Source organism: Choristoneura fumiferana, chromosome 9, assembly GCF_025370935.1.
Source record: "Choristoneura fumiferana chromosome 9, NRCan_CFum_1, whole genome shotgun sequence".
Lineage (NCBI taxonomy): Eukaryota > Metazoa > Arthropoda > Insecta > Lepidoptera > Tortricidae > Choristoneura > Choristoneura fumiferana.
Window position 1 is genome coordinate 1,429,299 of NC_133480.1, and position 15,374 is coordinate 1,444,672.

A 15,374-nucleotide genomic window follows, 5' to 3' on the forward strand; every position below is an offset into this window, starting at 1 on the left:
GGCTACTTTTTATTCCAATATTCCCACGGAATAGGGATACAAGCTGGAAATTTCAACCGCTGGGTTGAGTCTTGAAATTTTGGACATTTTGTTCTTAACACAACCTCAATGATATTAATATTGGGTTTTTTTTTTTTGTAAAAACCCGGATTTTTAATTGCAACTACCAGATTGAATAGTTTACGCGTGCGGAGCCGCGGGTAAACTCTATAGACTATATATTTTTATACTGTGACGTTAGTAACCAACCTGTGTCCCCCAGGCGAACGTATACGACGCTAACCGCGTGCTCGGCGTCACCACCCTAGACGTGGTCCGTGCCGCCGCCTTCATCGGAGAGATCAACGGCGTGGACCCGCGCAAAGTCACCATCCCGGTCATCGGGGGACACTCGGGGGTCACCATCATCCCCGTGCTCAGTCAGAGCAACCCCGCCGTCAAGCTGACTGACCAGGGCAAGATTGAAGCGCTCACTAAGAGGATACAGGAGGCTGGTACTGAGGTATGTTCAAACTGAAATATCTAATTTAGGCTATAATATGCACTATGGATGGGTGGATTCAAACCCGGGCGTTATCGGGGGACACTTGGGGGCACTATCATCCCTGTGTTCATCATCATCATCATCCCAGCCTTTATACGTCCCACTGCTGGGCACAGGCCTCCTCTCAGAACAAGAGGGCTTGGGCCGTAGTTCCCACGCGGGCCCAGTGCGGATTGGGAACTTCACACGCACCATTGAATTGCTTCGCAGGTTTGTGCAGGTTTCCTCACGATGTTTTCCTTCACCGCAAAGCTCGTGGTAAATTTCAAATGTAATTCCGCACATGAATTTCGAAAAACTCAGAGGTGCGAGCCGGGGTTTGAACCCACGACCCTCTGCTTGAGAGGCGATAGGTCAAACCACTAGGCCACCACGGCTTATCCCTGTGTTGAGTCAGAGCAACCCCGCTTTGAAGCTCAGTGACCAGGGCAAGATCGAAGCGCTGACTAAGAGGACACAGGAGGCAGGTACTGAGGTAAGGTCTAAGTTAAATATTCAATTTACGAGTAGGCTAATATGCACTATGGGTGGGTTCAAACCCGGGCCCGTATCTCTGAGGTTTTCGTAATTTATGTGCGAAATTAAATTCAATTTGATATTTTCCACGAGCTATACATCATCTCACGTCCCACTGCTGGGCACAGGCCTCTTCTCAAGATGAAACGGCTTGGGCCGTAGTTCACACGCGGGCCCAGTGCGGATTGGAAACTTGACACACCATTGAATTTCTTCGCAAGAAGTTGCAGGTTTCCTCACGATGTTTTTCTTCAGCGCAAAGCTCGTAGGAAATTTCAAATGTGATTTCGACCATGACTTTCGAAAAACTCGAGAGGTTTGAACCCACAATTCTCTGCTTGAGAGGCCATAGGTCAAGGTCAAAATACTTTGGCCTAGTGACGGCCACTAGTTTTTCCTAATGCATTATGGTTGTTTGTCGCAGGTGGTGAAGGCGAAGGCGGGCGGCGGGTCCGCCACTCTGTCGATGGCCTACGCCGGCGCGCGCCTCACCAACGCCGTGCTCCGGGGACTCAATGTAAGTTAGGTTTTGATTAGCGTAAGTTAGCCTTTTCCTAGCGTGAGTTAGCTGTTTACTAGCGTAAGTTATCTTTTTACTTTTCTATGCTGACGGAGTCGCAGGCACAGCTAGTCCTACTTACTACTTTATATTATGTGCGAAAGTTTGTGTGTATGTTTGTTACTCCTTCACGCTAAAACGGCTGGACGGATTTGGATGAAATTTGGTATGCAGATAGCTGGACATCTGGAATAACATATAGACTACTTTTTATCCCGATATTCATTTCCACAGGATAGGGTTAAAATCTCGAAATAACAACCGTTCGGCTCACGAAGGAAAGCCACGAAAGACCCGAAATTCCAAATTGGGGGAGTCACGAAATTTGGCATAGTGGCTTTTAATGCAATGTAAATGAAAACCACGATGTAATTTTTCGGAATTCCCACGAGAATTTTGTAAAATCCCGGAATTTCAATTCAACTGCTGTATCTAAAATGATTTACGCGTGCGAAGCCGCGGGTAAACGCTAGTGATATTATAAATGCGAAAGTGTGTGTGTGTGTTTGTATGTTTGTCAGTCTTTCACGTCGAAACGGAGCGACAGATCGACGTGATTTTTGGCATGGAGATAGTTTACGGGCCAGAGTGACAATAGGCTACTTTTTATCCCGGAAAAATGCACAGATCCTAACAAGCAGAAAGTAGTATCTTATCCTCAATAAGTTATTTTTTCCAGCTTACCCTCAGAGGATACTTAAGTAGACAAATCTATAAAGTAATCTATCATATTCCAGGGCGAGTCCAACGTGGTCGAGTGCGCCTACATCAAGTCAGACCTCACTGAAGCGACGTACTTCGCGAACCCCGTTGCCTTTGGCAAGAACGGCGTCTCCAAGAACCTGGGCTTCGGAGCCCTCAACGACTATGAGAAGCAACTACTCAAGGAAGCCATCCCTGAGCTGAAGAAGAACATCAAGACCGGAGAAGACTTCGCCAGGAAGTAGATTGGATAGTTCGACCAGGCGCAGAGTTACTAGGAGTGTAGGAAGAAATAATATGGACAGGGATGGCGGACGAATGGCACGCGAGCAAAGAATTCGGGCAGGCCAGTAATCATCAAATGTATTAATTTAATTTATAGTTTTATTTTCTTCCATGCAACAACAAAGTCAAGAATCCGAAGAAAGAAGAAGGTACAGTCAAGTGCAAAGATATCGACACGGCCAAAGTTACAAAAATATCTAAATGTATACACGTCCTTAATGTTAAGTGCGTAAAGTCATGTATACATATTTTTGGTAACTTTGGCTGTGTTGATATCTTTTCACTTGACTGTACGTCATAGCCATAAAAAAATCGCACATTAATCAGCGTTCGCCATCCCTGATCTAAAGTCTAAATGTAGAGATTCCTGTAATATTTATAGCTATTTTATTACGAAACACTGATACTTATTTGTTGATATTTACCATACTGACATTCGTCTGTTTAAAATGTTGTATAAAGAACCTTTTTGAGCAATTTCTATGCCAATGCCGAGAAATGGTCGTAGACCATTTTGAATCGATTTAAGCCGGCATTTGGTCTTTTTAAATACACATTAGGACCTGGCCTGGTCTTAGCATGGTTACGTAGGTTACAACGTCATCTCTAGATTGTTACGAGTATTGTTTTTTATTTTGCATTTTAAGCAAAGTTTTATTTTTTCGAATGGAAGTATTCCCAAGACGAGGTATTACAGTAGATGCACCTTGCCAAAGTTAACATGTTTAAATGGAGGTATGATTGTATATATATATACTTATATATATTGTGTACGGAAGTGGTAATAAATATTACTACATTTAAATTATCTTTTATTTATTTTTATCCTCTGACAAATAGAAACAGTGTGTATTTTTTAATGGAAACAAATTGATCAGACGTTTGTTTTCTGCTGTGAGCTGCTGTTTAGCTTTAACTACCACATTGTGATTAAATTTTAAGATTTTTTGTGGAGCAATATAATTTGACATAAACATAAGAGAAACGCTGATTCGTGACAGCTTTCACGCCAGCTAGTGCAACGTTTCAAATAAAAACAAAGTAGTGGTCAAAAAAAAAAATGTTTTTTTTAATAAAACACATGCTACAGTGTTTTTGGTATCTTTACTCTTAAAGTTTGTGGTTATATCACACATACGCGCTTTATACTGAGCCATGATACTAACACAATTCGCTCGCTGTAAATCGTTGAATGTTCTCCGTAGATGGATTCTTTGCCTTGACCACTATGCGTATTAAATAACATTAGGATTGCATTTACTGACAGCTTTATTCGCAACCAGTATCAACATTTACATACACTAACTGTTCCCGTTACTTTGTCTGTGAGGAATTCGCTTATCGCTGCCCCGCGGGGACTGCAATTTGGATAAAACTATCTTTCATCTTAAGTGTAAATACCAAACTTAATCACAACCTAACTACCGGTTCGGAATTCCTCTGTTGAGAAGAACTCGGCAAGAAACTCTGTACATTTACAATCTGCAGTCTGCGATCTAATAAATCCTTGGTAACTTCTACTCTGGCAAAATTCTTCGTAATTGTTTTAAAAGACAATCTCCATATTATGACAGCTTGCATAAATCGGATAAGACTATTTCTAGGGTCAATAGGACGTGTCGGATATTTTTTCACGCTCCGTTGTGGCAGGTATTAATGCAGATGATTGTACTCTTTGAATATTCCTTAATCCACTACACTATTCAAACACGTTTTCACTTGTTTTTAAGTCATTCCCCTCGTTAAATCATACGAACAATTTACTAAACAACGTCCAAGCCACTTATCAGCTTACAAACATGATTGTACACTCTCAAATGCGATTGGTTCTCGTAGAATTCAATGTATATTTCCACCATAAGCAGCACTAAATACGCGGCAAATACAGTCACTCCAGTCCAGGTTCGAGATTTAGGGTTGCTGTAACTAAACCTAGCGCTTCTCTCCATGATGGCGACTGAGTGGCGTTTTTGAGAGCTAGCCAAGTTGTATTTATAGATAATTGCGGCAGAATGCGCTCTATACGGGACTATAGTGATTGCAGGTGGTAGGACCTTGTGCAAGGTCCGCCCGGATTGCTACCACCATCTTGCTCGCTAATCCTGCCGTGAAGCAGCAGTGCTTGCACTGTTGTGTTTCGGCGTGGAGAGTAAGACAGCCGGCAAAATTACTGGCACTTGAGGTATCCCATCTTAGGCCTCTAGGTTGGCAACGCATCTGAAATACCTCTTACCATCAGGAGACCCACTTGCTCGTTTTCCATAAGTTGAATAAAAATAAAAAATGAAACCGGACACGCCCGAAATAGGGTTCCGTAGCCATTCCATTACGAAAAAAATAAGTAATATTTTTCTAAGGATTTCGTATTTTGTACGGAATATTCCAAGTTTAGGTATATTTTATACCTTAGGCTGCTATTTACTCTTAAACTACTAATAATTGACAAGAAAACTTAACCGTTATAGTTTTCCTTGTAAGTTTGATATACTTACTACCATCCTGAATTTTTTTTAAATTTCCACCCACCGGTTTAGATTTTAGAGGGGGGGGGACGCTCGATTTTAATGAAAATTTGCACTTTAAAGTTGAATATTTTGCAAACACATCACTAAATCGAAAAATCGTTTGAGCAACTCCCCTGGTTTTAAAAGACCTATCCAACGATACCCCACACTATAGGGTTGGATGAGAAAAAAAAACCCACTTTACGTCTATGGTAACTCTAAAAAAAAATTTTTTTTGGATTGTTTATTATACCATTTTGTCGGCATAGTTTACATATATATTCGTGCAAAATTACAGCTTTCTAGCAATGATATTCCTTGAGAAAAGCCGCGGACGGACAGATAGGCAGACAGACAGGCGAAACTATAAGGGTTCCGTTTTTGCCATTTTCCGCCAGAGATGTATTGTATTGTATTGTAAAACTCTTTATTGTGCATAAAAACACATGAAAATAACATAACACAGGATAATAAGATGTACAAAGGCGAACTTATCCCTTAAAGGGATCAATGTACGAGGTAGCTAGCGGTGCGAAGATGTAGAACGTTGTGACTGTTTCCACCAGGGATGTGCGAGGCAGCTGAGCGGTGTAAGGGGGTGTTGTAACGGACGGGTTGCGGTGCGCTGAACCAGGATAGCTAAATGATGCGTTTCTATTGGTTCATGACAAACACATTCGCAATGCATCTTCGCACACTGGTGGAAATGCTTTCTAATACGGTAAAATTCTACACCTATCTCAGGGGCTAATACGAAATTCGATTTCGTAGTTCGTATCGTCTCGTTTAAATATTTAAGTTTTAAATAATATAAATACAAGTACAAGTAATAGCCAAGGCAGTGAAGCTTACTTTAAAAATGACGTGTACTATGCTTCTATTTATGCTAACTCTGTTACGCATTCGTGTTCATCGCACCGTCGCCTCACTTCGGTAAATACTTGTAGCTCGGCGGCGGATGGCCTAGTACACCCTCGAATAGGGCCTTTGTTATAGGGCCTTTCTTTGGCGATTATTTTCAGGTAAAATAATCCTTACAAATTCTACTAATATAATGCCAAAATTTGTTATGTGCGTGCATGTTTGGTAAATACTCGTACTCTTTCACGCTTGACAGCTGGACTGAATTTGGCATGCAGGCGGCCGGATTTGTAGAATTGCATACAAGCTATTTTTCATCCGTGTAAATTATTTTATGCTCCTAAAATCACAAATATTGACAGCTAGCGCTGTCTGTCTAATTATAGAGACAATGAATGTTGCATAGGTGGGGGAAGACCAAAAAGTTGCACACCGTAATGCTACTATTATTTTTTTCCATTGTGACACGAAAATTATCCATACATTTTTGTATGATTAATTTTCGTGTCACAATGGAAAAATTAATGTTAGGCAATAAAGGTTATTGTCATTTTCATATCAAAAAGTGGAAATTTTAACTTCCTGCTAACGCAGCTTTAACGGTGTGCAACTTTTTGGTCTTCACCCAGGTGTCCTTCATACTCAAATTTAGTAAATTCCCGTGGAAATTCAATTCAACTGCCTAATGATAAAAAATAAAACCCAGCGTCGATTTGCATCATATTTATTGATTTAGTCCTCCAAACGTTTCCTCGTTTGATCCGGACTTACAAGGATTATCTCTTCTTTCGGCTACTTAAATTACATTATTAACATTACAATTTATAAAGAAATCACAATGTCGAGAGGCGCCGCTCGGCCCTCGCCCCGCGCCCCGCGCCCCGCGCGCCGGAACCACAACGCAACTTTAATTTAATCAGTCGTTTTTACATAATTATAAGACATTTAACATCGTGCCATCTCGTGTCGGGATCACTACACAAATATACAAATACACGTGTAAAAAAAACTATGAAATGTTAGGTTAACTAACACGCTAAAATTAGATGTAAAAAATGCTTATACCTCATCGCTTGCAGTATTTGGGCTTTTTAAATTTGATTGTAATGAGCAATTCATAAAACAATAAATACATTTTACAAAAGAAAGATATAAATATCATAAACATATTACGCGTTAACTGCAATATGACGTTTATGTATACTTTAATATGATTCATGGCGATGAGAAGTAAAAAAGTAAATATCTGTCCACAACAATTACCAGTAAAAATAATATTGGATTTGAAGTGTGAAAAATCAGGCTTCGTAAAGTTAAAACGAACTGACATTTTGTCCTAATCTAATGCCTTTTGAGGACTTTAAATGTATAAAAAGATTTTAGACATTAATAGGTGATTATTTACAGTTAATTTCTGGGGATCACCGACACGCATAGGCTGAAATAAACTGGACCCGCGCGGCCGCATTCTTTCACCACTTAACTAACAAAAATACCGCCAAATCGAGTAATTGAGTCTAAACAGTCAATAAGTTGTGACTGGTGCATTTGATTGCGTCGTTTAGTGTCTGTGTCTGTGACACAGTCAATAGCTAGACGCATTCGTGTTGCATCAATATAAGAGGAGCATAATTTAGTTTAAACCGGCAATAACTCTCTCGACAGTATTTAATTACAATTAGTCGATGTGGTTTGCTGTCAGTGAAAAACCTACTGTTTTTATTACAATCGTTTTACTCAACTTGAAATGTATGTTTTAAATATCATATTGACTTGAAATTTAGTATGAATATGTAGTAAGATGCTAACGCACGCACAGTCAAGAAAAAGTACCGTCAGCAATAAGCTTGTATCAAAAAATATTCTTAACAAAAGCTTATTTTGTATGATGTCAGAATTACACAGTTTGATGCACCCGTACCTTAGTTAAGGATTGTCAAAGTTTATATTAGTATTTATTAAACAGTAGTTTTATTCACTGATAACTTCAAAGCGGCACGCAAAGAACTAACACAAAGCTATTTTAGTGCTGGAAACGATTAGCATCAATGTCTGCAGCTCTGTCTTAATTCTTTGTTGAAATGCCCTCACGGCTTGCGTTAAAAAGCCGCGAGTGTGCAATCCACCCTTATTTTGCCCAAGTAGTCAAATATATAACCTAAATCACTTTTTGAAACTTGAACAATTTATCGCCCAAATATATTAAGCGAAGGCAGATTTGAGTATAGAATAGAACATACATGGAAGAGAAAGTGTGATATAATACGCGTAGGTTGGAGCAAGATAGATGACTTCTACACGCTATGAGTCTAAGGAAGTAGGTACCAGCGTAAAGGAATGTACTAGCTTGTATTCCCTTGACTGCTGGAACTTATTGGTCATGTATTTAATCCCAGAAAAGCAAATTATTTTTCAATTAACTGCAAAATTGCATTTTTAGTTTGTTTTCGCTTTGAAAGAAATAGTACCTACATGTGTAGTGAATAATGTTATAAATGACGTCATAACTAACTAATCCCCAACAAAATCATGCTTTGAAAGAACGTCGATTGGTGGTTTCATCAACATCACTCTAAATTCGTTAAACTCGTATTTCGACCGTTCAGTTTCAATGTGAATTCAAGGTTAGAATAACGCTACTTGTGGAAAATTAAGGCTGTTTTAGGGCTTTGGGGCCGTGCGGAGTCAGTAGGAGCACACACAAAGCAAAGGCCGGCGTGCGGGCCGCGGGCGCCCTCGCCTTCGTCCTCCAACGACACCTAGCTAACAAAAAAAAAAAGAAATCTCTATAGTAACTTAAGACTATCATATAATTACAAATGCACAGAATGTATACACGACGACCATACACTTTTACATATGTATATTAACCTTTAACCGTTGTACACTATTTATAATTAAATCGTTGCCGCGGACGCCGGCGACTATACAAGGTGCGGATATATACAGGGGGTACGCTCGCTAGCCGACGCCCGCGAAGGAATCGCGTTGCCGAGGAATCTGCTGCTAGTAATCTAATGGACATCTAGCCTAGCGAATGGGGCGGAAGACCTGGATACTAAAAGATTCGTTCGAACCCCAGATGCGAACATACTCAGTACTCACCTCAAATAACAAATAAACATATCGACACTCGTACATGATAACAATATAAGCCAATTTCACTGAATTTTCGTGATACAAATACTTCAAATGTAAATAAAATTATAATCCCTGAAGTAATTTTGCTAAATTTAACATGTCAACATTTTCTTTCACAATTGACTATAATATCTGCGAATACACATATATACATACAGACGCACCTAACCCCTTTTGAAGCTGATTAAACTCAAACCAACTTTAAAGATAGTTCAAAAAAAATCACTGGTAAAATGTTCTTGTATTGTAGCTAAAAGCAATTTCATCCATTCAAATTCGTGTCATCAGTGGTTCTTAAGCTATTTTGGAATTTAACCTCCGATTATTTTTTATTTCTGAAAACCAGCGCTTTGCTACTATTTAGTCGCGTACCCACCCACTATGTCTGGCATATTATTAAATTATTAGTAATTCACACACATACGAACGTGTCACATACGAACTTGTCAAGGCATAGTCGCATAATTTTAGAAAGTCATAATGTAATTCTGTCATAACTTTTGTGAGTCATCCTGCAGAACTCTAAGTTAGGTTTGTTGGATTCAGAGAAAAAAGTTATGACACACGTTATGACTTTTAACAATTATGCGAACCAATATGGGCCCATTGGAAACAAATAACTTGAATTTTAGGAGATACAAGGGCAGTAGCAAGTACATAAGCATCAGGGAAGGCTGTCGTTCAGATTGCAGCCAGTTGAGGTAAAATAGTGGCAGTATACACACGGGACGTTGCAAGTTACGTTTTTCCCAAACGCCCCGGCGCACCTTTAAATGATAAACTGTTATCCCTAACCGTTGCCTGTTCACAGATTCCTCTAGACTTTAAAGCTTGCCACAACTCGAATATATTCCCTGCTTTATATGACCTAGTTAATTATAATTTACACGTTTCTGTCCACTTTATAGATAACACTTCACTGAGTCTAAGTTCATTAAGCTTTACATTAAAGTCTATCCTAGCTTACGTCAAATTAGCCAAACCGGTTGGCGTAGTCAATGTATTAAAATCTTGCGTCTATGCTATGTACATACATATTCTTTTCAAGTCCATTTTGTTTCTCGCAAGTTTCGCTCGTGCTTGCTGTCTCAGTTTCGCTTATCGCGATATCGCTTCTTAGATCGTTCATGACAGATCTTTTTACAATTTTCACTTTACTCATGACCAGTCGTAGTTTAAGTCGAAATAAAGAAAGACAAAAGAATATCGTTAGTTCTTTCTTCTACTTCTTTTTGTCATTCTTTCATCTTTTGTCTCGATGGATTTTGGTAGCTCGGCGTGGTCTTTCCAGCCGGATTGATCTTTTGAACCGTCCATTGTTAGATTCAGATGCGGTCCTTCGAGTCTGACATTGTTCTCTAACACCACATAGTCCTTCTAACCGGACATGGTCCTTGGAACCGGATATGGTCCTTCGAAGCGGACATGGTCCTTCGAAGCCGGATCAGTTCCGTGGTGGATGTCGCTCAGCAGACGGCGTGTCGCGGGGGAGGGGCGCGGCGCGGCGGGCGTCAGTCCTCGTCGGAGAGCGGCTCGTACTGCGCCGACATGAGCGGCGCGGGCTCGGGCAGCGCGGGCGCCGCCGACGCCGCCGGTGCCGACGACGTAGGGGGAGGCGCTGAGCCTGCAATCAAGAAGGGAATGGTTTAATACGTGATCATGAGCAAAGGCTTACGCTGTATGGGCAGCCAGGCAGCAGGTAGGCGGGCAAGGCAGCGGCATGGGTCGCCGCGTGAGGGTATTAGTGTTGGGTCGTACCGTCGGCGCGCGCGGCGGACGGCGGCGCGGCGGGCGCGGCGGACGGCACGTTGAGCGCGCTGTACGGGTACGCGTAGGCGGCGGGGAAGGCCAGCGGCTTGCGCTCGTCCGCGTCGCTGCGCATCACCTCCACGATGCGGTTGGTCACGTAGTCGAAGGCCGTGAGCACGCCGCCCGCCACGCAGCCAGAGAAACGGCGCCCGCTGGTGCTTCTGAAACACGACAAATTCTGCTTTACTACTCTGTCAGTGATGTGGACTCAATAATGCAATACAGTAGAGATGGGTAAATCCGGATCTGGATTCAAAAGCGTCAGAAATCAGAAATGTTTATTTGCTAGAACGCAGTAACAAAGATATTGTTATAGTATAGATATAGTTAGTCAAGTATAGATATAGTCAGATCCTAAAGCGGATTGGAATCGCTGCAGTGAACAAATATAATTACTATAAAGGAGGGTAAATCCGGATAAGTTAAGGATACGTTGTTGCTTTGCCCCAACCAGGGTCCATATTGCACTGTAATATTTATTTGTCATGGTTATAATGAATAAATGAATACGAATATGAGTATGATCGGAAAATTCAAAAAGTTAAATACTTAAGCGGATCCGAATCCCCAAAGTGAACAGTACAGTACTCGTACTCGTACATAGAAATGGGTGATTCCGGATCTGAAGATGCGAAAAAGTCAGATCCTCATGCGGCTGAATCCCCAAAGTAAACGGTACAATACATAGAAATGGGTAAATTCGGATCCAGATTCAAAAAAGTCAGATGGAATCTGCGGGGCTATTCTGAAATTCTAAAATCGAAGTTCGTGTCGTTCCGTTCCTCTGACACTTATACTATTTAATACGAGAGTGAGCGAGACGATACGAACTTCGATTTTCGAACGTTATCGATTCCAAGGAGTATAGTAGTAGTAAAAACAACGGAGTAGGTTCCGATATAAGAGACGGATTTAGTGAATCAGATCACTTTTCGGACACATGTCTAGAACAAAACCGCGAGCAGAAGTTAACATCTAATTTAAAGTTTTAAGAGCGTTTATACCTGCTGAGCTGGCAAAGTTGCATTTTTGATAGTTTTTCTCGATTATTACATAAAAATTTAATGAAAATTAAAAATGTAATCTGATAGAACTCTTCTTAATATATTAGTTAATGTGTCTACTCAAAAGTCTATCAGGAATAATTATTGGAGTAGACACATTAACTAATATTTTAAGAAGAGTTCTATCAGATTACATTTTTAATGTTCATTAAATTTTTATGGAATAATCGAGAAAAACTATCAAAAATGCAACGTTGCCAGCTCAGCAGGTATAAACGCTCTGAACTTTATTTGTTACGCCTGATTTCAACGCAAGCCGAGCCACAAGTATAAGCTAGTAAATGAACATGTTTTTGTAGTGACCTGTTAGCGTGGTGTGTGTCAGGAGGGCTGACAGGTTCGAGGTAGGGCGCGTGTTTGGGCGGGTCGCGGCGCTTCCACTCGCCCTCCGCTCCGCCGCCGCCTCCGCCTCCGCCTCCGCCTCCGCTCGCCGTGTACTCCGCGCCGGACACGCCTGCCGCGTACCTGCTGCTGTACATATGAAAAAAAAAACAAAACGAATTAGTTATGTGTTACAGGTAAACAAATAAAGAAGGGACGAATTGACCGGGACCGGAGTTCAGCTCAGCAGCAAAGAGTTACGACAAACATTACATTATTAAAGGCTGACCAGAATTATAAAAAACTACGTCATATTGCGGAAAACCAATAGAACTAATTTCTTGCACTGGTAACACTAAATTCAAAAATGTCATCTGTCTATTTGCTGTCAAAGTTAAGCGTGGTATTTTAAAGTGTTATTTTGTTATCGTACAGTAAGTGTAAAGAATGTTGCAATATAAAACGTCAAAGTGCTGCCCTCGCGTCAGGTTTTTTATATTTCTGGTCAGCCTTTACAAATATTAAACATTATTCAACAATATCGCGATCCGATATGCCAGCCAGTCATGTACTAACTTGTGGTGGTGGGGCGCGGCGGTGGGGCTGCAGAAGTCCCTCGTGATGATGTTGGAGGCGAGGTCGCCCAGCTTGATACTAGCCGTGTGCGCGGGCGGCTCCTCGCGCGGCGGCGACTCGCGCCGCTCGTGCGCGCCCGCCCCCCCGCCCCCCCCCGCCCGCGCCGGCGAGCACTCGCGGATTATCTGGAACATAAGCCTTTATTAGTACGAAGCATATTTTTTCGCCAATTTTTCTTTCGGTTGCACCTCCCAAGGTGCAAAGCACCCAAAATACGCAGGCGGAGCCAATCTACTTGGGATTCATAAAAATAATTGGGTATCAAACCATAAAGCATCGTACGGCGTAACGTTACGCGGAACTTTAACTGGACTTAACTGGACGGTTTAATTTATAAGAAAGATAATACGAATCCAATATATTCTGATATTTTACGGACTAATTAGATTTTTGTAAAGACAATAAGCCTGTTACTGTGGTATTTTAAAAGTTTTTATTTCTTTATTAACGTTTCTTTGTATGCTAGTTCAGTTCAATTCTGATATATTAGTAATAGTAGTAAATCAATGTCCTGAATTTCGAAAAAAAAGAAATTGTATTAAAAACTATTTTTTTTCCAAAACTTAATGTTATGTAGCAAGACATAGTAGTTGTAAAAATAATATTTTTTTTCATACATAAAGAGTTTTGTGTTTTATGTGTATACCTAAACTACAGCGCATTGTTTTCATTACTTTTTTATTGATAAATAAATAAATCAATATTAATAAATACTCACGGGGAACCTCTGGTCCGCCGACTGGCTGATCTGGTGCGTGATGATGGCGTCTATGAGCGAGGCGGCAGTGAGCGTGCCCTCCGCGGGTCGCGGGCGTCCGTCCGCCGCCGCCGCGCCCGCGCCGCGCCCCGCGCCCGCCCCGCCCCCGCTACCGCCACCGCCACCGCCGCGGGCCGTCTGACAACAACCAAGGATCATCTCATTATCATTGCTTGTTGTATTAGGGTCGAACTATTTTTTCTTGCCACTCGTTGCTATTCGTTCCATTCTCCAGAGTCGCTCTTTAAACCGTAAGTAGGATTAAAATTTAAATTTTCCAGACATGCATTTTTGTGGTAGTTTTAAGTTCCTTCTATAATTGGTCATCTATACGTTGCCAATCCAATTTATGGAAAGTGTAAACAAACCGATTTCATCAAAATTCTTTGTAATCCCTGAAACTGAAATCGTCGGATTCTGATTTTGTTCCTAACTTTCCAAAGCAGAACAAAATTTTTGGCTGGCCCCTTCGAAAATCGAAGATTGGTACATAAATAAAATGTAGAGTGTATCTCGCTGCAGCGGCAGAAATATTTTTCCTTGGCCAGTGTACTTTGAATCCCTCGCTACAAGACTAAGAGTTTTCGTTCCTCCGCTTTAAATTTTAAATAGCGCTCTCGCCATCGTCGTAAAGTAAACACATACAGAAGTTTTGTCGTATACTCACGCGTCTTTCCTTGGGTCGTGATGCGGCGACGCAGGCAACCGATGGTGCTTATAAGGGCCGAGCAGTCTCCTGTCGCCGTCCGTCCCGCTCGCCGCGGACTGTTGTTGCTGCTGCTGCTGTTGTTGTTGTTGTTGTTGCTGTTGTTGTTGTTGCTGCTGTTGTTGTTGCGCCTGTTGTTGTGCCTGTTGTTGCGCCTGTTGTTGCGCCTGTTGCTGAGCCTGTTGTTGCGCTTGTTGTTGTTGGGCCTGCTGCTGTTGTTGCTGTTGTTGTTGTTGCTATAACAACAGAAAAAAGTGTCAAGTTTACCGATTACGGCAATCCCCAAAAATTATGAAAAACCCGTAAACCTAGGTCTAGGAGTTCAACAGTTGACTTGAAATTCCGAAAAACTCCACAGGGAACTCAATAAAATTACATCGTGGATTTCATTAACGGTGCATAAAAAACAACTGCGCAAAACTTCACGTCTCTAATTGGATTGAAATTTTGGGATTTTAGTCGGATCATGTGGGAATGTCGGGATAAAAAGTAGCCTATGTGCTTATAAACACGTTCAGCTATCTACATACCAAAAATCATTCAAATCTGTCAAACCATTTTAACGTGAAGGACTAACAAACACACGGAGACACCCATACAAACTTTCATATACTAATGTACAATGTTTCTGGGTCCAGACTCCTATTCCCCGAAAGCGCCGTCTTTTCTTTTTTGGATGTCATTCAATTCTTTGGGACAGACCTATGTACGCCCAGTAGTGTACGTATAATAAAGATATAACGACGATGATTGTTGTTGTTGTTGTTACCTGTTGCAGGTGTTGTCGCTCGTGCAGCATCTGCTGTTGTTGTTGGTGTTGTTGGTGTTGCTGGTGTTGCTGGTGCTGCTCGATGGCCATGTGTCTCTCTCGCTCGTGCATAGCTTGTATCGCTCGCTCTCTGCAAAAGAAAAACGGTTAGTGATGTTTTTACAAGCTTTTATTTGACTTGCCCTGTTCGTCTATTTATT

General features: G+C 41.3%; 1 protein-coding gene and 1 pseudogene across 2 annotated transcripts in view; one reads left to right on the forward strand and one right to left on the reverse strand.

Moving 5' to 3' along the window:
- Positions 1-250: 250 nt before the first annotated feature.
- Positions 251-3,411, forward strand: LOC141430922 (malate dehydrogenase, mitochondrial pseudogene; annotated as a pseudogene). Its single transcript, XR_012451677.1, has 3 exons — positions 251-502; positions 1,485-1,577; positions 2,357-3,411. The product of XR_012451677.1 is annotated as a malate dehydrogenase, mitochondrial pseudogene (transcript).
- Positions 3,412-8,129: 4,718 nt separating this feature from the next.
- The window catches only part of Smr (nuclear receptor corepressor smrter), a 98,177-nt gene continuing 90,932 nt past the window's right edge, over positions 8,130-15,374 (reverse strand). Inside the window, 6 exon segments of the mRNA XM_074092506.1 lie at positions 8,130-10,736; positions 10,871-11,082; positions 12,289-12,456; positions 12,883-13,041; positions 14,505-14,641; positions 15,175-15,304. Coding sequence (XP_073948607.1) covers positions 10,624-10,736; positions 10,871-11,082; positions 12,289-12,456; positions 12,883-13,041; positions 14,505-14,641; positions 15,175-15,304 — 919 coding nt within the window. The 3' untranslated portion in view covers positions 8,130-10,623.